Source organism: Mchenga conophoros, linkage group LG9, assembly GCF_057382185.1.
Source record: "Mchenga conophoros isolate Kocher_MC1m ecotype Shallow Benthic linkage group LG9, M_conophoros_male_GT1.1, whole genome shotgun sequence".
Taxonomy (NCBI): Eukaryota; Metazoa; Chordata; class Actinopteri; order Cichliformes; family Cichlidae; genus Mchenga; species Mchenga conophoros.
In genome coordinates this window covers 36,386,338-36,410,692 of record NC_140534.1, presented here as the reverse complement: position 1 = coordinate 36,410,692, position 24,355 = coordinate 36,386,338, and the positions used below count along the sequence as shown (strand labels likewise).

Genomic DNA, 24,355 nt, shown 5'->3' with positions numbered 1-24,355 from the left:
ATTTCATCGTCTTCTGATCAGATTTAGCACTTCAACATTTAGTCTATAAATCTTAAAAGAAATTGTCCATAACCACAGCTTCTAATTCATTTGGTTTCTGAGTTCCAAAGACCCAGAAAACTGAAATATTAACACTTACATCACCACGGACTGCCATTTGGCTTTTTCTACCTTTAAAACCCGGAGAGCAGCCAAATGGCTTTTAGCTAAGCTTTAGCTTCAGCCAAGTGGAAGCTAAATTGGCTAGTCATTCATATGTATATTAGGTTGTTAGCTGGGAATTCTGGAGGGAGGGGAGTGGGGGTGTGTGGATGAGGGGGTGGGGGAGCTGCTAAAAGCTGTGAACTTCCTTTTGTGTTTCATCTTGATGCATTCTCAATCATCCAGGGAAATAAATCTCCAAAAGTCACCAACTTGGAGTGTTTCAGTTTGCCGTCTTAGGGAGAAATCAACACACATGGGTGTAGGTCCTTTGTTGCTGAGATTTATTGATAAAAACAGTACAAAAAACCAACCATTTGTACACATATTTACAAATAATAATAAAAAGTGAGTGAGTACATTTCAACATTGTACCAGTGGTCTGATTGATGCCACAATGGAGCAAATCGAGCAAAGACTGATAAGTTCGCTGCAATTTCCAGTGTGTGGGGATCATTGGTCACCAACTGCATCACGTGCTACAACCCTGGTCTACATATCACCGTTGATGAACAGCTTTTCCCATCAAAGACTCGGTGCTGTTTCCTGCAGTATATTGCAAGTAAACCTGACAAGTTTGGGATCAAGTTTTGGGTGGCTTGCGACCTAAAATCCAAGTACATTTGCAATGTCTTCCCATATCTTGGCAAGGACCCCAATCATCCCACTGGGGAGAGACTTTCTGAAAATGTAGTAATGAGGCTGATGGAACCATTCCTAGACAAGGGCAGAAATGTTACCACGGACAATTTTTTCACATCGCTTTCACTTGCGCAAAAACTTCTTAGACTGAAAACCACCATCCTCGGCACAGTCAACAAGATTCGCAGGGAAATTCCTCAATCCACTAGTGGATTGGCTAGTCATTCATATGTAAATGTGGTGGAGCTTGCAAGAGAGTTGGCTCACTCTCATGTAGCTGAGAAGAAGGCAAGAAAAGAACAGTTGCTTCGGACACAACCCTCCACACCTAGCCCTGGAAAAAGAGCCACGTGTCAGGTCAAACACAAATGCAAGAACAATCATGCCACTGTGCGATGTGTTCACTGCTACAGATACACATGTGGTAAATGCAGACTACAGATACCATGGCAGTGCCAGGATTGTGAGTGATTGCTGAAAATGTTGAAATGTACTCACTCACTTTTTATTATTATTTGTAAATATGTGTACAAATGGTTGGTTTTTTGTACTGTTTTTATCAATAAATCTCAGCAACAAAGGACCTACACCCATGTGTGTTGATTTCTGCCTAAGATGGCAAACTGAAACACTCCAAGTTGGTGACTTTTGGAGATTTATTTCCCTGGATGATTGAGAATGCATCAAGATGAAACACAAAAGGAAGTTCACAGCTTTTAGCAGCTCCCCCACCCCCTCATCCACACACCCCCACTCCCCTCCCTCCAGAATTCCCAGCTAACAACCTAATTTACATATGAATGACTAGCCAATTTAGCTTCCACTTGGCTGAAGCTAAAGCCTAGCTAAAAGCCTACCAGCCATTTGGCTGGTGGTGGGTTTTAAAGGTAGAAAGGTAGAAGCCTGGGACTCCTTTAAATAATAAATAAATAATTTAATATAGAATAATATAACAATATAACATAATTTATTTATTTTTTTGCTATTACTAATATCTAATTTTCCTTTAAAAGAAAATAAACCTGAAGAAGATAAAAAAAGATATATTGATTACTGTCCTGATTGATTGATTGGGTGGTTATCTCCGTTCAAATCAAATCAAAATCAAATCACTTTTATTGTCACATCACATGTGCAGGTACATTGGTACAGCACATGTGAGTGAAATTCTTGTGTGCGAGCTTCACAAGCAACAGAGTTGTGCAAAATACAAGAACGTAAACAAGCAAAATACAAGAATGGCTACATCTGAAACTAATAAATATATGTACAATATATAATAGTATATGCATTTCTGGATGTGTATACTAAATATTTTTCTACATGTGTGTGTGTGTGTGTGTGTGTGTGTGTGTGTGTGTGTACACACATATTTTACAAATTAAATAGAGTAAACAATAAATAAAATATATAAAATAAAATATACAGAGTGAGACATGTGCAAAACAGTGGCGTTACTGTACAGTTCCCTGAGCTCACTCTGAGTCTGGAGGTTGGTGTTAGCATCTTACCTTTGCAGGTGTCTGAACTCGCAAAAGGTTCACCTTACTGTCACAGTCTGACCTAACATCAGTAATCTGAGCTTTATCAAAGTATCAGTAATCTGAGTACACACTGGTGTAATCAGTAATCTGAATACACACTGGTGTAATCAGTGAATGCTGTGAACATGGCGCTCTGTAGTTCCTGACGGTTGTCATTTGTAGTTTTTGCCATGTTGTGGAAAACTACCTGGTGATGTCAGCGACTGGGTGCACTGGCTCCAAGTAATTTAAATGTCAGCCCAAAAAATGATGGGATGGAAACCATGACGACCACACAAACACACACAGGTTTGATCAGAGGGGAATGGGAGGATTTTATGTGATAGCGTTCACTCTTCCCTCGGGGATTATGGGTAATGGGATCCACCTCAATGCCCCCCCCCCCCCTCCTTCCCTTGACCCCCAACCCACATTGTTGCCGTAGCGATGTCGCTGTGTGAGTGTGTGTGTTCCCTGCAGACAGAGCATTTAAGTCGACATCTCTCTTTCAGAGCAACAATCGAGGTGCAGAAACTCACAAGTGCCTCTATTGTGTTCAGCTAAAAGCCTGCAGTGTGTGTGTGTGTGTGTGTGTGTGTGTGTGTGTGTGTGTGTGTGTGTGTGTGTGTGTGTGTGGTCGATTGCGGCTGCACAGAAAACTTCTTTCCTGTTATTGTGCCCCACACACACACACACACACACAACCACAAACGACAACAAAGAACAGGAAAGGTATTGTTCACCAGCTGCAGAAAATACCTGAACACACACACACACACACACACACACACACACACACACACAGGGGTTTGTCAGGAGAAATTGCTCTTTCCTGCTCTCATCTATCATTCCCCCTCTGAGTGGAACGCTGTCTGTCATCTTGAAATAAAGCACTTAGATTGGCCACTAGAAAGACTGTGTGTGTGTGTGTGTGTGTGTGTGTGTGCCCGCGCGTGCGTGTATGTGTGTGTGCGTGTGAATGCGTGTGTGTGAGCGCGCTCAATTCGAAGCCTCCTTTAATCTCCCTCTCTGTGTCTCAGAGGGAGCTCGGGTTTTTTCCAGTGTTGGTTAAAGTCTCTGCTGGAGGCTCAGAGGGGGGAGGGGGGGGGGCTCTGTGTGGCTCTGAGGAGCCCAGACTGGACGGGCTGTAATGGTTCCCAGATGGTTCCATCTGTGTTCATGCTGTGTGTTAATAAAGTTTGAGTTGAAGTCTGTTTCCGTCCTCAGTGAAGCGTCAGGGTGGAGTCTGCAGTGCTGGATACCCATTGGTCCACTCCTCAGGCTTCAGCTGGATGTTGGTGATGCTGCAAGGTTCGGGTTTAGTTAACAGCCACTGGTTTTATATGTTTCTGCCTGTTTGGAGACACACGTGATAAACAGGAAACATGCAGGGTGACTGGGAAACACAATCCCTGCTAATCATCTGTTTCTTTTTCCATGTTTGTGTGGAGTGCTGAATTATCAGCTGATCATCATATTGTAGGGGAGCATCACACAGGCACAGATACCTGCTGATAAAATCCCAGAATTTCACTCATTAACGGGGAAATGAAACTCTTTACACATAAAGGCTAATATACCTCACTGAGCCTGGACCTAAGTCTGTCTGTGATGTTGGGTCGTGTTCAGCGCCATCTTCTGTCAGTATGGGATGTGACGTCATGTGATTGGTTGGTTGGTGCTAACAGACTCGCATTACTTTATGTTAGCTAACTACTGACAGGATGGATACCTCAGAGGAAATTAAGGGCACTTAAACTAAACGTGAGTGTGAGGGGATCACTTTAGTGCTGCAGCAGTGAGTTCATGTTGAACCAGGACAGACTGTCCACTTTTTGGCTGTTTGGCTAGCTGCACTGAAACGGTAAAATCCAGCTGTTAGCTGTGATGTTGATGTTTGTAAAGCACGTTATAAACGAGGACTGTGGAGGAGGAGGAGAGCTGGTTTGAGTCACCAGACCGACCGGCTGGATTTTTCCTCGTCTGGTCGAATGTGCTGAGCGTCAGCTATTTTATGCAGTGTAATCATCTTTCTTTCAACAGCTCGAAATATTCACACCACAAACATAACCGTTTCTTACCGAAGCACAACTGGGAGTCCTAACATCCATCAGCATGTCCGTAAGAAAACAGATGGACGTGTGTGATGGACAACAAAAAGAAACAAACAGAGGTTTGAGGAAGAGATGGCACACCTTATTTTCTTCACATCGTCTCACTGGCTGGATTACTTCATATTAGAAGTGAGGAAAAGCAAAGCCCAGATATAAGTGAAGCAGACTGTAACGAGGTGTTTTTCCTACGGACATGTAGATGCATGTCAGGATTTGCAGTCGTGCTTTGGTAAGAAGCATAGTTATGTTTGTGATTTGGTGTGCATGCAGTGAGCTGTTCTGTTGCATTTGACACATGCTGCTTCAGTCATTAACACCAACAGGAAGGTCAGCCGATGGAGACGAGGCGTGCCGATAAAAATGCTGAGCGATGAAGAAACTCAGATGGAGGTCACCTGGTCAGGTCCTAACAACTCTGATTGGCTGAGCACCGACTGACCCCAGAGCAAGGCGCCGGTTTGGCGACAGTTGGCAGCAGAGCGGAGCTGAGCCCTTCGCCAGCTCTGTTTTCACTTTACACACATAGAGGATTTTAGAGACGTGACAACGTGACGTTCACACTGCTTCCTTCAGTTTAAGGACAAACACCCGAATCCTCCGTCAAAGAAAACATGTTTACATCCATCAGAAGTTAAGAACAGCAGCAACAGGGCAGGAGCTTCAGTTTACTTTCATCATTGTGGAGAGGATAAGAAGGGCTACAGGTGAGCACAGGTGTGTCTCAATTCATTATCCTCATCACGTGTTCCTGTTTGTGTGGTCTCCGTGTTGGTTTCAGATCCGATGAACGGCCCACGGCGTCTTGAAGTCGTTGACATCCAGTCCAAACAGGTGGCGGTTCGCTGGGAACCATTCGGATACAACGTGACACGCTGCTACAGCTACAACCTGACTGTGCAGTACCGCTACAGACCTGCAGGGGCCCTGAGCAGGTACACACAGGAAGCAAGAGGGAGGGGCCAACAGGTGAAGAGAGGGAGGTCCCAATGGTAGAGATAGTAATGAACCAAATGAAGTGAGAGGGAGGGGCCAATGATTGGCAGAAGAGAGTAATCATACAAAAAGAGAAGGAGGGTCCAGCAGAAATTAGAGATAGAGAGTTGGACCACAGCTGGATGGAGGGCGTGGTGAACAGGTGAAGGTAGGAGGGGCTCTGAGGTGCTAGGAAAGAAGGAAACTGTACTTCTTTAAGTTTCATTTCATCCGAGAAGCTTCTTCAGTTCTAAACCAAATGGTGGAGAGTCCCAGGTATTTAAACCCTAGTGGGGGTGTCCCTTATGAGGGTCATTGAACCTGTATTGATCATGTGACTCACCACATGAGCCAAGGTGTGGGTCATTATCAGCTGAGGTGTCAGGTGTTACCAAAGGTCACTCTTTCGAGTATGCCGGTGTCCACATGTTGGACAGACAAGACAGATGGTTTGAGAGACGAGTGAAAGAAGCATCTATGTCCACTGTGAACAGAGGGCGGGGCTTACGACACAACTGTTTGCCATCTACAATCCTTCCCAGATGCCTAAACACCCACTCACATCCTGGGCCGTTGATCTTAATAAGTCACATGATGGAGTGGGGCAAGATCTCACAGTTGGTTCACCTGAAACCTCTGCTGATAATGACCCACGACTTTTTTTCACCCACTGGCTAATGTGATGAGTCACATGATCAGTAGTGGGTCCCTCATAAGGGACAACTTGATAAATAGATGAATACCACTCAACTATTTGGTTTAGAACTGAAGAAGCTTCTCAGATGAAACTTAAAGTCTAGCTGCTTTCTTTCCAAGCACCTGCTGTTTCTCCTGCAGGGAGCCAGCAAAGGAGGAGGTGCGGGAGGAGGAGGTGTATGACACAAGGAGCACCATGCCGACGCACACCGTACGCAACCTTCCACCCTTCACCAACGTCAGCCTGAGACTCATCCTGAGCAACCCCGAAGGACGCAAGGAGAGCGAGGAGCTTCTGGTGCTGACAGACGAGGATGGTAAAACTCTCCCTTGAGTCACAGTGGAATCACAGCAGAGTCACAGTAGAGATATAGTAGAATCAAAGGAGAATCACAGTAGAGTCACAACAGTTTCACAGTAGAAACACAGTAGAGTCTACTGCTTTGTCCTCCGATGGTAACCTATGGTGACATTTTGGTTTCAGTTCCCGGGGCAGTCCCCGTGGACTCGATCCTCGGCAGCAGCTACGAGCAGCAGATCAGCCTGAGCTGGAGGGAACCGCTGCAGACCTACGGCCTCATCCGGCAGTATGAGGTAAATACATACAACTCCCAGCAGGCTTTGCAGTCTCCCAGTCAGACCCCGTGAGTCATCTGGGTCCCGATGTCTGTCTTCTCCCCAGATATCCTACAAAGCCTTGAGCTCCTTCGACACGGAGTTTGACCTGTCCAATCAGAGCGGCAGGGTGTTGAAACCGGCCAATGAGACAAGCCACATGTTCACCGGCCTCTACCCAGGCTCCACCTACTCCTTCACAATAAGAGCCTCCACTGTTAAAGGCTTTGGGCCCCCTGTTATCACCCAGTTTACCACCAAGATCTCAGGTAGGACTGTCAAACTAAGAGCTCAGATTGTTGTTTTTACTTTAAATGACTGCAATGAAGGAAGACAAGGTGAGCTTATTTTGTGTATCACAGTAGCACAAAGCGTTCACAAGTTTCTGCTGTCTCAACACGGACAGAGAAATATGCGTCACATGACCATAACTCTGGAGTAGAGAGAAAATTCAAATGTTTCCTGAAAGATGTCATTTTACAGCCAAAACTACAAAACAAGTTGGGCTGGGTGAGAAAGGGTTAACTCAATAGTGCTTCTCACTGGCTCTTACTGACATTTTATTTTGAAAAGCCAGTCGTGTGTTTAATCCCACGGAGCTTTCAGTCACAGTGTTCAGGCGGGTGAGAGTAAACAGGCAGACCGGACCTGGGTTTTCCCGACACAAACAGTCGAGCTGGAAGGAATCAGCTGATTCCACTGTGTCCTGTGCGCTCGGGTGTGGTTCTGCTCCTCGCCAGGCCTTTGAGTCATTTCCACTCTTTGCTTCAGTGTGAAGGTAAATCAGGAGGGAATGAGCTGAACATATTGTAACTCCTCCTCCTCTTCAGCTCCTCTGATGCCGGCGTACGATCAGGAGTCTCCTCTGAATCAGACCGACTCCACCGTCACCGTCCTGCTGAAGCCCGCTCAGAGCCGTGGGGCCCCGGTCAGGTAATGTACCTGTTCAAATATTCAGCAGCATCAATCTCCCACTCCATGAACATTTCATGACGTTGCTGTTAAAGATTAAAGCGCCGACGTGTACCGCCCTGAAGCAGGAAGTCAGGCGACAAACTGCTCACATCACTAACAGGAAATTAAGACTTGTCCTGAAATTAAAAAACACTCACTGTCTCACACACACACACTCACTGCTGCCCAGAGGGAGGCGGTATCTGCAGTAACAGTCGTCATGTCAACAGCTGAGTGGGCTCTGTCATCGGGCTTTAGCGAGGGATTTGGTTAATTAACAATCAGCGGGCGGGGCTAATCAAAGCCCACTTCTAACACAGAGGATTACCCAGGGATTATCAGTTAATGTGTCAGTCTCACACACACACTACAAACAGACAGGAAGCAGCGTGTGAGACGGCGTCTCAGACAGGTAGGCTCTGCCGCTGATAATGAACACCTGCTTGTCACATGACTACAGGCCAAGAGCAGTGACCTAAAGGTGGAGACACTAAGGTGAGCTGTAATGGAGAGACTGGCAGGTATATTTGCTTAATCTAATGACACCCGGTTACGCCAATCGGAGGTCACTAAAATCAATATTGAATCGGTGTGCAACTTTGCCAAAACAATGTGGGACTCTGTAGTTTTCTCTGGTCCCCTCCCCAATCAGACCAGGAGTGACATGTTTAGCCGCATGTTCTCCTTAAATTGCTGGCTGTCTGAGTGGTGTCCCAGAAACGATGTGGGCTTCATAGATAATTGGCAAACCTTCTGGAGGAAACCTGGTCTTGTTAGGAGAGACGGCATCCATCCCACTTTGGATGGAGCAGCTCTCATTTCTAGAAATATGGACAAATTTATTAAACCCCCCAAAATATGACTATCCAGAGTTGGGACCAGGAAGCAGAGTTGCAGTCTGACACGCCTCTCTGCAGCTTCTCTCCTCCTGCTACCCCTCCAAAAACCCATCTCCATAGAGACTGTGCCCATCAATCAGCAGATTTCTGGCTCCCAGGTGTGTTTCATACAGGTAAGGAGCTGACACCGGGAGCCTTCTCAACTCGTTAGCTGTATGAAAGACAGCTGTCCATAGAAGCAATCAGTATGTCCAGATTCAAACTCTGCACCATGACCAAGACCAAACAGCTTTCCAAGGATGTCAGGGATGAGACTGGACCTACACAAGGCTGGAATGGGCTACAGATGACAGGACAAAGATGACAATAGGTGGTGCGATAATTCGCAAATGGAAGAACCATGAAATAACTGCTCATTTCCCTCAGTGTGGAGTTCCACGCGAGATCTCACCTCACGGAGTCTCTATGATAATGAGGACACTGTGTTTTAACAGACCTCTCTGCATTGAATCATATCTGTTATTAACCTCTGTCTCTCTTCCACAGCATGTCTTTATCCTGTCTTCCTTCTCTCACCGCAACCAATCGCAGCAGATGGCCCCGCCCCTCCCTGAGCCTGGTTCTGCCGGAGGTTTCTTCCTGTTAAAAGGGAGTTTTTCCTTCCCACTGTCGCCAAAGTGCTTGCTCATAGGGGGTCATATGATTGTTGGGTTTTTCTCTGTATCTATTATTGTAGGATCTACTGTACAATATAAAGCGCCTCGAGGTGACTGCTGTTGTGATTTGGCGCTGTATAAATAATGATTTTTACTCATTTTAATTCTGAATAATTTGCTAAAAAAAAGATGAAAAACACAAAAGTGTCATTGTGAAATAATCACAGTGAGTCTTTCCGTGATACTGCAGCAGCCCCGCGTGCAGAGACACACAAAGTGTTGCATGCTGGGTAGCTGGTGGCCTCGACGCTTGTGCGTATCTACTGATGTACTGCTTGTGTTAACGAGCGTGGAGTAGGCTGTGGCAGTGGGCGTGGCTTTTGGTTCTGCAGTTAGTGTAAGTGCAGCTCGTACGCTCGCTGACTCCACATATCTGAGCCATGAAGCCGAGGATCAGTGTAGGGTCTTCCTTACACTACAAAGCGACTGTTGTTGCGATTTGAAGTCATCCAAACATGAATGTCGGCTTCGAGCTGTGTGTATCCTCTCAGACCTTCTTTGGATGGAGTTTGGTCCATATGACGGCGTTTCTCTCCACCCATCAGGAACCCTCAGCATTAAGTGAGAACAGTTTAACCTCACCCCACCTCTGTAGCTAACCACCAGACAGCAGCCCGACGTCACCAACCCTCCATGTAGGGGCGCGACGGGAGCCTATTCAGCCCCAGGGTAGGACCTGGACAGGCCCCCGTCTGTCGCAGGGCTAGCACATAGAGACAGACAACGACTGGGAGAGAACCCACGCAAACACAGGAGGAACGTGCAAACTCCACACAGAAAGACCTGATGGTGGAATTAAACTGTGAGGCAACCGTGCTGCCACTGCTGTGTGATGACTGGGTGGATGAAACCCAGTGAAGCTGTTGGAGGTGTATGTCAGCTGTTTATTCCTGCCTGCGTTTGCTCAGCAAGAGCAGTTCCAGCTCCACTTCAGCTTTCTTTGGTTTGCTAGATGTCTGAAAAGAATCTCACGGAAGCACCTGCACGTGCTCGTCGCCACTTCAGCGAGTGGCCGTGTTTTCTGTGCAAGCAGCGAGAGAGCGCTGCGAACGCTGCAGATCAGTCACTCGAACGTGACTCTTGTGTTTGAGTGGGGGCGAAGAAAGAGGAAGCTGAAAGGAGGAAAATGGATCTTTTCAGCTGAAGCGAGATCTGTTTTTCCTTTTGTGTAGGGGCGAGGCGTGTGTGTGTGTGATTTGCGCTGTGTTAATCGACATGATGTCTGATGTGAAATCCATCAGATTGAACAGATGCTGCTCCGAGATACGATTTAAGGTCTGCGTGTTTATATTTAACTTTCTCTCTGACACCACAGTGTGTGTTGGCCTTCAGGCACGCACACACAGATTCAAACACACGCGTATGTAGGATACGCGCATCACAGGACAAAAGGTGTTGCCGGCAGCGACCTGCAGCTGTAATCAGATTACTGTCTCACACACACACACAAGAAGTCCTGCGACTCGAGCGTGGTGAAATGTGATTGGAGATGGAACGTCAACGACAGAGAGGAGAAGAAAGGACATAAAGAAAGAGACAGATGTGGGGGGGAGGAGAACTGAAAGAACGAGGCAGAAATGATCCAATTTGTTCTTCTTCTCTTCCTTTCAGAGGCGAATTAAAAACAGTGTGTTTGTGTCTGTGCGCCTTCCTGTCCTCCATTAGTTTCCTGTCCAGCAGGAAATGTGACAACACTGCAGTTTCACCCTCCACACCTTCAGATGTGTGTCAGAAACTGTGTGTGTGTGTGTTGATATGTAACTTCTGTCCTGAACTGGACTCCTATGAAAAACACAACTATTGTTTCCAGCGTCCCTAGGGACACACGCCGTCTTAATAACTAACCGTGCTGCATTCAGGTGCAGCCCAGTGTAAACCACATACAGGCTCTTCTGCTGGAAAAGAAAGTTTACTCTAGAGCCACAATACTTTCACTTCAGTTCAGTTCAATTTTATTTATACAGCAACAAATCACAGCAGTTGTCCCAATGAAAGATCCTGTTATACAGAGAAAACACTAACAATCAGACGTTGACCTTTGAGCAAGCATTTGGTGACAGTAAGGAGGAAAAACTTAACTGGAAGAAACCTCAAAACCGGGCTCAGGGAGGGGCGGAGCCATCTGCTGCGACTGGTTGGGGTGAGGGGAGGCAGACAGGATAAAGACATGTCCCAATTCCTAAGCCGGCCTTCAGAGGACCCGGCCCACATAGGCCGGGTTCTCTGAAGGCCGGTGAAATTGGCTGTGAAATTGGACGGTCGAGCCTTCAGTTTTGCGTCACCGCTGTCTCGGTGGAGTTTAATAAACTCGGCTGTCTGCTCCTTGTTATTTAAAATATAACAGGACACTATAAATATAACAGGAGTAAACTCTCGACCATCTCACACTTCTGTTTAATCAGGTTGATGTTTATTCAACTGTGTGAAAACTAAAACTTTAATCTCAGCCAAACCGATTTACTCAGGAACAAATGAAACATTGAAAAAAGCCAAAAATGTACATTTATAAGTTATCATAGTGACTTATATATCATGTTTAACCTAAGTAGTGAAGACCATGGGGATCTGAAATGATGTGCCGGGAGTCCGCTGCACTCGCCGGCTTCAGTGACCCTCGAGCTCCCGGCTAACTATCGAGCTGGTGGGTAACAGACGTCTCCAAACACATCAGAGCACTTTTACAAATATGTGATGTCTTGATAAACCGAGCAGATATACTCCATTGCCGCATTTGAAAAGTATTTTATATTATTATACAAATATTATAAATAATAATTGAATTAATAAAATATTTCAAAGAGTAATAAGAATAAGTTGCTTCTGCCATATTTGGAAACTGGAATTGGCGGGGCCGCGCTAGGAATTCTGGGATATGGTGGACCACGAACAATACACCCGACCCATCCTTCAAATCTGGGGAAATAAAGGACGCATTTGGAGCACCCTTCATTTCCTGGTTGTGACGTAATCGGCCTTCAAATGCGGCCTCCAAAGGATGCGGCCGAGGAATTGGCACATATCTAAAGACATGCTGTGGAAGAGAGCTGGGGATTAATAAGTGTGAAGAAAGAAGAAACACCCAGTGCATCATGGGAATCCTCCAGCAGCCTACACCTATTGCAGGGAGGATTCAGGGTCACCTGGTCCAGCCCTAACTATATGCTTTAGCAAAAAGGAAAGTTTGAAGCCTAATCTTGAAAGTAGAGATAGTGTCTGTCTCCTGAATCCAAACTGGAAGCTGGTTCCACAGAAGAGGGGCCTGATAACTGAAGGCTCTGCCTCCCATTCTACTTTTAAATACTCTAGGAACAACAAGTAGGCCTGCAGAGCGAGAGCGAAGTGCTCTAATAGGGTGATATGGTACTACAAGGTCATTAAGATAAGATGGGGCCTGATTATTTAAGACTTTGTATGTGAGGAGGATGATTTTGAATTCTGGATTTAACAGGAAGCCAAAACAGGAGAAATCTGCTCTCTCCTTCTAGTCCCTGTCAGGACTCTTGCTGCAGCATTTTGGATCAGCTGAAGGCTTTTCAGGGAGTTTTTTGGACATCCTGATAATAATGAATTACAGTCGTCCAGCCTGGAAATAATAAATGCATGAACTAGTTTTTCAGCGTCACTCTGAGACAGGATATTTCTAACTTTAGAGATGTTGCACAAATGGAAGAAAGCAGTCTTACATATTTGTTTAATATCAAATCAAATCAAATCACTTTTATTGTCACATCACATGTGCAGGCACACTGGCACAGCACATGCGAGTGAAATTCTTGTGTGCGAGCCCCACAAGCAACAGAGATGTGCAAACACAACAACACAAACGAGCAAAATGCAAGAATGGCCAACCTGAAACTAATAAATATATGTACAATATATAATAGCGTATGCATTTCTGGATGTGTATACTAAATATTTTCCTACGTGTGTGTGTGTGTGTGTGTGTGTGTGTGTGTGTGTGTGTGTGTATACACATTTTTACAAATTAAATAGTAAAAAAATAAAATAAAATAATAATAATAATAATAATAATAAAATATATAAAATATACAGAGTTGAATATGTGCAAAACAGTGGCATTACTGTACAGTATGGAGTGCATAATGTTAAAGTTCCAGTAGTGAAGCTGAGGTGTCTATGACGTGTTCAGCAGTCTGATGGCCTGGTGGAAGAAGCTGTCTCTCAGTCTGCTGGTACGGGACCGGATGCTGCAGAACCTCCTTCCTGATGGAAGCAGTCTGAACAGTTGATGGCTGGGGTGACTGGAGTCCTTGATGATCCTCCCCGCTTTCCTCAGGCAGCGCTTCCTGTAGATGTCTTGGAGGGAGGGAAGCTCACCTCCAATTATCCGTTCAGAGCACCGCACTACTCGCTGGAGAGCTTTGCAGTTGTAGGCGGTGCTGTTGCCGTACCAGGTGGTGATGCATCCAGTGAGGATGCTCTCAATGGCACAGTGATAGAAAGTCCTGAGGATGCGGGGGCTCATGCCGAATCTTTTCAGTCTCCTGAGAAAGAAGAGGCGCTGCTGCGCCTTCTTCACTGTTTTGTTTGTGTGTACTGACCACGTAAGATCCTCAGCCAGATGTACACCAAGGAACCGGAAGCTGCTCACTCTCTCCACAGCAGCACCGTTGATGGTGATGGGGGTGTGTACTTCTCTGCACCTCCGGAAGTCCACTATCAACTCCTTTGTCTTTGCGACGTTGAGGGTGAGATGGTTGTCTTGACACCAGTGGGTCAGGGCGCTGACCTCCTCCCTGTAAGCCGTCTCATCACCGTTGGTGATAAGACCCACCACTGTAGTGTCGTCCGCAAACTTCACAATGATGTTGGAGCTGCTAGTGGCCGTGCAGTCGTAGGTGTAGAGTGAGTACAGGAGAGGGCTCAGTACACACCCCTGTGGAGCACCAGTGTTCAGTGTGATGGGGGATGAGGTGATGCTGCCCAGTCTGACCACCTGGCGTCTGTCAGACAGGAAGCTAAGGATCCAGCTGCAGAGGGAGCTGCTCAGTCCTAGATCCTGCAGTTTCCTGTCCAGCTTCGAGGGAACGATGGTATTGAATGCTGAGCTGTAATCTACAAACAGCATCCTCACATACGTGTCTCTCTTCTCCAGGTGTGACAGGGCAGTGTGTAGTGTCAGGGCTATGGCATCATCAGTGGACCTGTTGTGGCGGTATGCAAACTGTAGAGGGTCCAGTGAGTCGGGTAGTGCAGAGCAGATGAAGTCCCTGACCAGCTTCTCGAAGCATTTGCTTACGATGGGGGTCAGGGCTACAGGTCGCCAGTCGTTCAATGAGGAGATGGTGGAGGATTTGAGTACAGGGACGATGGTGGCCATTTTGAAGCAGGCTGGGACTACAGACAGAGAGAGGGAAAGGTTGAAGATGTGTGTGAACACTCCAGCCAGCTGAGCCGCGCATGACCTGAGGACGCGGCCGGGAATCCCGTCCGGACCAGTAGCTTTGCGTGCGTTCACCTTCCTGAAGCACTTCCGCACATCCTCCTCAGACACAGTGTGCGCACTGACGTCATCCGCGGTGCGCACACTGTCCGGTCTCGTGGTGTTCGCTGTGTCGAATCTAGCGTAGAATACGTTTAGATCCTCACACAGAGAGGCCGTGGTCTGCGGTGTGCTGGTTTTCCCTCTAAAGTCTGTGATCGTGTTTAGTCCCTGCCACATCCTCCGAGGGTTGTCAAACTGTTGCTCCACCCTGTCCCTGTACTCACGTTTGGCTGCTTTGATCGTCTTCCCGGAGTTGGTAATGTGCGTGTTTGTAGTCCGATGTGTTCGCGGAGGCAAAGGCGGTGTTCCGTGCCGCGCGAACATCTCCGTTAATCCAGGGTTTTTGATTTGGGAAGGATTTGACTGTTCTGGATGGGACGACATCTTCCACGCATTTCCTGATAAATCCACAGACTGAGTCTGTGTATTCATCAATGTCCCTAGCAGCCACGTGAAAAATTTCCCAGTCCGCGTGATCAAAACAGTCCCGCAGCGCAGACTCCGATTGGTCCGTCCAACAGTGCACCGCCCTCCGGGTTGGAGCTTCCTGTTTCAGCTTCTGCCTGTAGGCGGGCAGGAGCAGGATGGAGCAGTGATCTGATTGGCCGAATGGGGCGCGGGGGAGGGCTTTGTACGCATCCCGGAAAGAGGTGTAACAGTGGTCGAGTTGCCGGTTTCCACGTGTGTTGAAAAGGATGTGTTGGTGGAGTTTGGGTGAGGCTTTCTTCAGGTTTCCCTTATTAAAGTCTCCGGCTGTGATAAACGCCGCCTCTGGGTGTGCGGTTTCCTCGCTGCTGATCGCGCTGTACAGTTCCCTGAGTGCTCGGTCAGTGTCGGCTTGTGGGGGAATGTAAACAGCCGTAATAATCACTGCTGTAAATTCCTTCGGTAGCCAGAATGGCCGGCACTTAATCATCAGGTACTCCAGGTCCGGTGAGCAGAAGGATTTGACCGGGTGCACGTTCGCATAATCACACCAGCTGTTGTTGATCATGAAACATACACCACCGCCTCTGCTTTTCCCAGTAAGATCCTGTGACCTGTCCGCGCGATGCACAGAGAACCCCGGCAGTTGTATTGCGGAGTCCGGTACTTTGTCCGATAGCCAGACAAAGTAATATGTGCGTTGAAGGACATGTCCTGGTCAAAAATGACTCCAAGGTTCCTCACAGTGTTACTGGAAGCCAAGGTAATGCCATCCAGAGTAAGAGTCTGCTTAGATACCATATTTCCAAAAGTTGATTCTGTTCATCTGGACGTAGCGTTTTGTGTAAATAATGACTGAAACCAGCCCACTGAGGGAACAATGGGCTGGGAGGTCGGTTCCTTAATCATAATTATGCAAATTCTCATGACCATTGATCAACAACCACTGATCAATGTCCATGAGGACCATTCACAGAGAGTTGGGGAATAGCTTTCTTTAGGAGCCTTTCCAGCTTTGACAAAAGTCCAGCTGGGGTAACCACATTTACTCAGGGCCTTCTTGATGTTCTTCTGCCTCCCTGGCTGCTGTGTCAGTGGGGATGGTGTTCGCTCTGTGTTGTAGCTTCTTGATAACACCCAGTTTGTGCTCCAGTGGATGATGAGAGTCAAACCTTAGATACTGATCCGTATGTGTAGGTTTACGGTACACGTCAGCTTTTAGATGTCCCCCATTACTGATGGAAATCTCACAGTCTAAGAAGGCTAACCTGCCACTTTTCATATCCTCCCTGGTGAATTTGATGTGTCGGTCCACTGAGTTAATGTGACCCATGAATTGTGGCACGTCCTGAGATTTGATTTTCACCCAGGTGTCATCCACATATCTGAACCAATGGCTTGGTGGTGTTCCAGGGTAGGATAACAAAGCCCTCTTTTCCACTTCTTCCATGTACAAATTGGCCACAATGGGTGAAACTGGGAGCCCATGGCACACACATGTTTCTGCCTGAAGAACTGACCCTTGTATGTGAAGTAGGTGGAATGAAGACACAGTTCAAACAAACTTGGTCGGTGCTGAGAGTGGTCCTGCTGCTGAGGTTGGGGTCATCCTGTAATCTCTTATGAACTACCTCCAACACTTCTGTGACTGGGATGCAAATGAAGAGAGATGTAACGTCGTACAAGACCATGGTTTCATCTGCCTCCATGATGACATCTCTCACCTTCTCAACAAAATCCAGGGTGTTCTGGATGTGGTGTTCAGAGCTGCCCACCAGCGGGTTGAGGATCAAAGCCAGAAACTTGGAGATGTTATAGGTGACCGAGTTGTTCATACAGACAATCGGTGTTAAAGTTGCACCCTGTTTATGTATTTTCATTGTTCCCTCAGTGGGCTGGTTTCAGTCATTATGCACATGTACTGTTTATAAGATTGAAACCTGCAGTCAGCTGAGACTGAAGAAGCCACTTGGATGATGACGAAACGTTTCTCTCCCTGAAAACGCTACGTCCAGATGAACAGAATCAACTTTTGGAGATTTACTTATCTGGGTGATTGAGCCTGCATCAAGACGTTAGATACCATATTTCTAAGATTTTCAGGGCCGAGTACAATAACCTCAGTTTGATCTGAATTAAGAAGCAGAAAGGCTTTATGTCTTTAAGACATAAAGACCTGGATTCATGGACAGATAGAGCTGGGTGTCATCTGATGATACTGCCTAAGGGAAGCATGTATAATGTAACTTAATAGAGGTGGTATAGTTCTTGAAGTGTTTTCACAGACCTGTGTGTGTGTGTGTGTGTGTGTGTGTGTGTGTGTGTGTGTGTGTGTGTGTGTGTGTGAGAGACTCCTGTGAAGAACACAACTGTTGTTTCCAGAGTACAAACACTGATAGAAACTAAGTGTTCTGTGTTCAGTTAGAACTAAAACAGTTTATGTCGAGTTTTCTGAAAGTCAGTTTTTGTGGTGTTTTAATGAAGTTGATCGACTGTGAAGGTTCTCAGTCATCCAGGTCATCGTAGTCAAAGGAGCTTGCAAAGAAAAGCGTCTGGACTTCTTTAAGTTACTTGAAGACGTTTCACCTCTCATCCGAGAAGCTTCTTCAGTTCTAAGGTCAAATGGTGGAGAGTCCCAGATATAAACCTAGTGGGAGTTTCCCCCCACAGAGGGACAAAAGGACCCCCTGATGATCCTCTAATCCCCTGAGCCAAGGTGTGAAACTGGGTGTGGGTCCCAATCAGCCAGAGTTTCGGGTGAGCTCATTGTGAAACCTGGCTCCACCTTATCATGCGAATTCCTGAGGTCAGATGGCCCAGGATGTGAGTGGGCGTTAAGGCGTCTGGGAAGGATCTCAAAACTGGATTATAGATGGCAGAGAGTTGGTGTCGTAAACCCCCGCCTCTGTTCAAAGATGGTCGCTCACAGTGGACATAGATGCTTCTTTCACTCCTCTTTCAAACCATCTGTCCTCTCTGTCCAAAATGTGAACATTGGCATCCTCAAAGAGTGACCTTTATCCTTAAGATGCAGATGGACAGCTGAGTCTTGTCCTGTGGAGGTGGCTCTTCTGTGTTGTGCCATGCGCTTGTGAAGTGGTTGTTTGGTCTCTCCAATGTAGAGGTCTGGGCATTCCTCACTGCACTGTACAGCATACACCACATTGTTAAGTCTGTGTTTTGGCGTTTTGTCTTTCGGGTGAACCAGTTTCTGTCTGAGCGTGTTGCTGGGTCTGAAATGCACCGGGATGTCGTGCTTGGAGAAAACTCTCCTGAGTTTCTCTGATACACCGGCTACATAGGGGATGACAATGTTGTTGCGTCTGTCTTTCTTATCCTCCCTCGCTGGTGTCTGATCTTCTTTTCTGTGCCTCTTTGCTGACTTTATAAACGCCCATTTAGGATAGCCGCACGTTTTGAGTGCTTCCTTTACATGTGTGTGTTCCTTCTTTTTCCTTCAGGCTTAGAGGGAACATGTTCTGCCCGGTGGTGTAGGGTCCTTATTACTCCAAGTTTGTGTTCCAGAGGGTGATGGGAGTCAAAGAGGAGGTACTGGTCCGTATGTGTGGGCTTCCGGTAAACTTCGATGTTGAGTTTGCCGTTCTCTTCAATGTGTACAGCGCAGTCCAGGAAAGGCAAACAGTCGTCCTTTGTGTCTTCCCTGGTGAACTTGATGTTTTTATCCACAGCGTTAATGTGCGCAGTGAAGGATTCCACTTCTTGTGTCTTGATTTTGACCCAGGTGTCGTCTACATATCTGTACCAGTGGCTGGGTACTCTTCCTTTGAAAGAGCCAAGAGCCTTCCTTTCCACTTCCTCCATGTAAAGGTTGCTACAATAGGTGACACGGGGGAGCCCATGGCACAGCCATGCTTTTGTCTGTAAAAGCCTTCGTTGTACTTGAAATATGTAGTGGTGAGGCAGAGGTCTAACAGGGTGCAGATCTGATCGGGTGTGAAGTTGGTCCTGTCCTCCAAGGAGCTGTCTTCTTGTAGTCGTTTTCTGACAGTCTCCACGGCCTCCGTGGTGGGTATGCAAGTGAAGAGAGAGACTACATCAAAGGACACCATGGTTTCATCTGGATCCAGGGTAAGTTTCTGGACCTTGTCGGTGAAGTCGGTGGAGTTCTTGATGTGGTGTGGGGTTTTCCCACGAGAGGAGCAAGGATGGTAGCAAGGTGTTTAGCAATGTTATAAGTGGCTGAGTTTATGCTACTGACTATGGGTCTGAGTGGGACAGCTTCCTTGTGGATTTTAGGAAGTCCGTAAATGCAGGGTATGGCATCCCCTGGGTAAAGGCAGTGATATATAAGGCGGTCAATAATTTTGTCCTTTTCAAAGTCTTGAAGAAAAGCGATAACTTTATTTTTGTAGCTGCTTGTGGGGTCTCGCTTTAGGGCTTCGTAGGTATTGTTGTCACTGAGGAGAGTAGTGATCTTTGTGTGGTAATCTGTAGTGTAGTAATCTGTAGTGTCCACCATTTGACCTTAGAACTGAAGAAGCTTCTCGGATGAGAGGTGAAACGTCTTCAAGTAACTTAAAGAAGTCCAGATGCTTTTCTTTGCAAGCTCCTTTGACAATAAAGTTGATCATTTCTCTCGTGGAGAGTTTTAATGGATCTGACAGGTTTCCCGAAGTTGCTAAAGTTTCCTTAAATGTCGGTAGAGCTTGATCTGTCTTTTTCTGTCGATGCCCTTATAATGGTCAGACTGAGGTTTTAATGAGATGTTCATGAGGCTTTAAATCAGCACAGGAGCAATCAGGCAGCTCCTCCTCCTGACTGTCACATACAGAATGAAGTATCTGATATTTGTATGTCCTTTAAAATTCTTTGGTGGTCGATGGTGAACAGGATTTTTTTTTATTCAGGGATAAGTAGGTGACAGCTACCTAGAATTATATATTTTTTAAAATATTATATCTCATGTTATTTCCCTTTCTTGTCTTCCTTTATGTCTTTTACCTGCGTATAGGATTTAATAGCAGCTCTGACAGGAGGAAATGAACGATCAGTTTAATGTCAAACTAAAGTTACAGCCTCCACACACAGACGGAAAGTTAATAAAAGTGAAGGAGAGTGTGATGGAGGAGAGGCATAGGTGACCTTTATGTGGAGCTGAATAATGAATCAACAGATGGGCAGAAGAAGAGCCGAGCAGTTTAATGTGTCGGCTTGTATGTGAACTGAAATCCAGCCAATTATCAGCAACAATCACGAACAGCAAAGCTCACAGCAGCAATTCTGCAACAACAAGAGTTGATCTTCATCCCATTTTCCTTTTTACGAACACATGCATTACTGATTCTCCCAAAGGTTCCTTTGACCGGACTTCTCAGCTGGAGCCATGGTCAAAGCTGCAGGATCCACAAACAGCTGATCCTGCTTTTCCCATAATCCAAACTGATAATGCCTCGCTTCAGTGCCAGCATCACAGTAAACATGTGACTCTGTTTTACAAGATCTGTTTACGGTTCAACCTGTCTGTCTGTAGTAAATACCAGGTGGTGGTGGAAGAGGAGCGCCCCCGCAGGCAGACCAGAGGCACTGCAGAGATTCTGCGCTGTTATCCAGTGCCCATTCACTTCCAGAACGCCACGCTGCTGGACTCCCAGTATTACTTCAGCGCTGAGCTTCCAATGAGCGAGCTGAGGGCGCCCATGCCCTTCTGTGTGGGTCAGTGACACATTCAGTCATTCACTCAGTCAATCAGTCAATTAGTTAGTCAGTCAATGGGTCTGTCAGTTATTGACTCAGTAAGTTGGCGAATCAGTCTGTGAGTCTCTTAATTAGTGAGTTAATAAACGAGTCAGTCAGTGATCCAGTCAATCATTCACTGAGTCAGTCTGTGAGTTCATCAGTGAGTCTGTTTACCTTTGTGTTTGTACAGGTGACAACAGGACCTACAGTGGTTACTGGAATGCTCCCCTCCTGCCTCATAAGAGTTATGGGATTTACTATCAGGCTGTCAGCACTGCCAATGGGGTGAGTTCACCTGTTTACAGGTAACACAACCAACACAGTGGAATTCAAATCATTTAAATCAGCTGGATCAGCTGTCATCGGCTCCTGTCTGCAGTCTACCATGGATATTCACGCAGATATCAATGGATCACTATGAGACTGAAGACTGAACCTGACTAAGTTGTTTTTATTGATTGATGCTAACTAAGTCGTGTTTTTGTTATAAGGTAACAATAAGGCAGAAGAAGAAAGTTTGAGAGAGACAGGAACTCCATAGTATGAATTCCCTGAGGCTTTCACACATTAACTAAAGACAGTATTTTAGTTGGTGTAGACTCACATCTTAGGAATGAACAAAGGGCATGCAGCACACATAAATTACATTTTTTTTAAAAAGGAAATGTATTCAAAACCAAGGTCGGTTGTAAGAGGGTCTGTGTTGGATGTAGAAGCCACGTCCGAAGCTCACTCTGACTCCTCTGTCTTTGTATATGCGTGTGTATATGTAAGCACGTATCTCCAAAAACTTGATTCTGTTCATCCTGACGTAGCGTTTTGTGGGAGAAGCGTTTCATCATCATCCAGGTGACGTCTTCAGTCTCAGCTGACTGCAGGTTTCAATCTTATAAACAGCACATTTGCATAATGACTGAAACCAGCCCACTGAGGGAACAATGGGCTGGGAGGTCAGTTCCTTAATCTTAATTATGCAAATTCTCATCATCATTGATCAACAACCACTGATCAATGTCCATGAGTCCCATTCACAGAGAGTTGGGGAATGGCTGCAATCACAGCATTGTAAGATGGTGACAGATGTACCCTTAGGCCACTCCTCCATTCAGAGATGGTCTTTCCCTTTTCACGTAAATGGCCTCCTGGATCGGCTGGAGCTTTCTTTAGGAGCCTTTCCAGCTTTGACAAAAGTCCAGCTGGGGTAACCACATTTACTCAGGGCCTTCTTGATGTTCTTCTGCCTCCCTGGCTGCTGTGTCAGTGGGGATGGTGATCGCTCTGTGTGGTAGCTTCTTGATAACACCCAGTTTGTGCTCCAGTGGATGATGAGAGTCAAACCTTAGATACTGAACAAGAACTGTATGTGCAGGTTTACGGTACACGTCAGCTTTTAGATGTCCCCCATTGCTGATGGAAAGCTCACAGTCTAAGAAGGCTAACCTGCCACTTTTCATATCCTCCCTGGTGAATTTGATGTGGTTTGAGGGCGGAGTCAAGGAGGCCATTTACGTGAAAAAGACCATCTCTGAATGGAGGAGTGGCCTAAGGGTACATCTGTCACCATCTTACAATGCTGTAATTGCAGCCATTCCCCAACTCTCTGTGAATGGGACTCATGGCCATTGATCAGTGGGTTTTGGTCAGTGGTTGTTGATCAATGGTCATGAGAATTTGCATAATTATGATTAAGGAACTGACCTCCCAGCCCATTGTTCCTTCAGTGGGCTGGTTTCAGTCATTATGCAAATGTACTGTTTATAAGATTGAAACCTGCAGTCAGCTGAGACTGAAGACGTCACCTGGATGATGACGAAACTTTTCTCCCACAAAACTCTACGTCCAGATGAACAGAATCAACTTTTGGAGATTTACTTACCTGGATGATTGAGCCTGCATCAAGATGTAAGCATGTAAGCAAACTGCAGATAGTCAGATTAACAGCAACATTATTTTGTCTTTATCTGCCATTGTAGAAATTCATTTCATGTAAACAATAAAGTGGCACACTGTGTGATAATCTCCACCCTGATAGGACTTTTTTAAACATGTGTTTTCAGTGACCCAAAAGCTCCTGAACCTGACCGAGTCATTTTTAGTACCTGTTGTTTTTGTGCCTGAAACAAAGCTTCTCTGAGACTGTGCGGTAAAAACAGACTGCCAGGCAGCTTTGAACCTTCATCTTTGGTTTCTGTATGAGTTTGTGGTGGATTATTCTGAATACCAGATGATGATGATGAAGATGACAATAATGTTGTCTTGAGGAAGAGAATTCACTTTAAATCCAGACTAATATTTTACTTGTGTTAGCTCAGGTGTTTACCTAAGCATTCCGGGGTTAAACCAGTTGTGCACACAGTGTTTATCAGAGAGCAAACACTCTGGCTTTTATTTTAAAAAGTGGCAGGTGTCAAGATATCCAATCACAGCGTGCAGCCGAGCCCAACGGCGGCGTGCGACAGAGCAACGCTTCCCCTTTTAACAAAGGTTCCACATGATTCTGCTCTGTTCTGTCAATTTGAACACTTTCTCTGTTCTTCCTGTCATAAAACCAGATGAGTGAGACCGAGACCACACACACACACACACACACACACACACACACACACACACACACACACACACACACAGCTGTTTAATAGGGGTGCAGAAAGTTTCAGCAGCCTGACCAGTGACACTAATAGGCTACAGTGTGTGTGCGTGTGTATGCCATATATGTGTGTAATGAAAAGACAAATTTTAACAGTTACACACACATATTGTATTATGTTGGGTGTTAATTATTGATGCTGGGAGGTTTAATTTGTATGTGCGTGTCTGTGTGTTGAATAATGCAGCAGCTGTAGTGCTTTTTACTGTCGCCTCGCTTTGCTCTGTGTGTGTGTGTGTGTGTGTGTGTGTGTGTGTGTGTGTGTGTGTGTGTGTGTGAGGATGAATATTCATGAGCTCTTGTGGTTAATTTGTCGGCTGTTTGTTAAAACCAGAAAGACACAAGATGTTCTTGCTCGCCTTTCACCAAAACCTGCCTCACGCAGTGTGTGTGTGTGTGTGTGTGTGTGTGTGTCTGTGTTATATGTGAGTGTGTGTTGGCTGGTAAATGCCAGCACAGGCACTGATCCACAGCAATTTGCCTTCTGTCCGCTCTGTTTACGATGAGTGTGTGTGTGTGTGTGTGGGTAGTTGCCAGATGTGACAGCTAATATGTCGGCATTTGTGTTGACAGGAAACTAATTTGCTCTTCTCTCCAACAGGAGACAAAGATCGACTGTGTGCGAGTGGCCACTAAAGGTAAGAGCCTGCATTTTACTTTGAAATTTATTCAGTACCAGTTGGACCCTTTTCATTTTATTTTGAAAAATTATAATCAGAAAAATTCTGTATGTACCTTTTCATTAGCTGCATGTGAAAGGTAAATGTGCAAGGTCTTATTCTGAAAATGGTTATAGACATTTGATTA

The 24,355-nt window shown here is 45.9% G+C and overlaps 1 protein-coding gene across 9 annotated transcripts in view; it reads left to right on the top strand.

Annotated features, from left to right (window-relative positions):
* LOC146567828 (receptor-type tyrosine-protein phosphatase mu-like) overlaps positions 1 to 24,355 on the top strand; it is a 219,885-nt gene that overhangs the window by 93,335 nt on the left and 102,195 nt on the right. For all 9 annotated transcript variants that reach the window (XM_085285668.1, XM_085285667.1, XM_085285664.1 and 6 more), the window contains exons 10-17: positions 5,259 to 5,412; positions 6,290 to 6,465; positions 6,633 to 6,742; positions 6,831 to 7,032; positions 7,594 to 7,696; positions 20,696 to 20,877; positions 21,092 to 21,186; positions 24,150 to 24,186. In XM_085285668.1, coding sequence (XP_085141794.1) covers positions 5,259 to 5,412; positions 6,290 to 6,465; positions 6,633 to 6,742; positions 6,831 to 7,032; positions 7,594 to 7,696; positions 20,696 to 20,877; positions 21,092 to 21,186; positions 24,150 to 24,186 — 1,059 coding nt within the window. The remainder of the gene's footprint in view (positions 1 to 5,258; positions 5,413 to 6,289; positions 6,466 to 6,632; positions 6,743 to 6,830; positions 7,033 to 7,593; positions 7,697 to 20,695; positions 20,878 to 21,091; positions 21,187 to 24,149; positions 24,187 to 24,355) is intronic.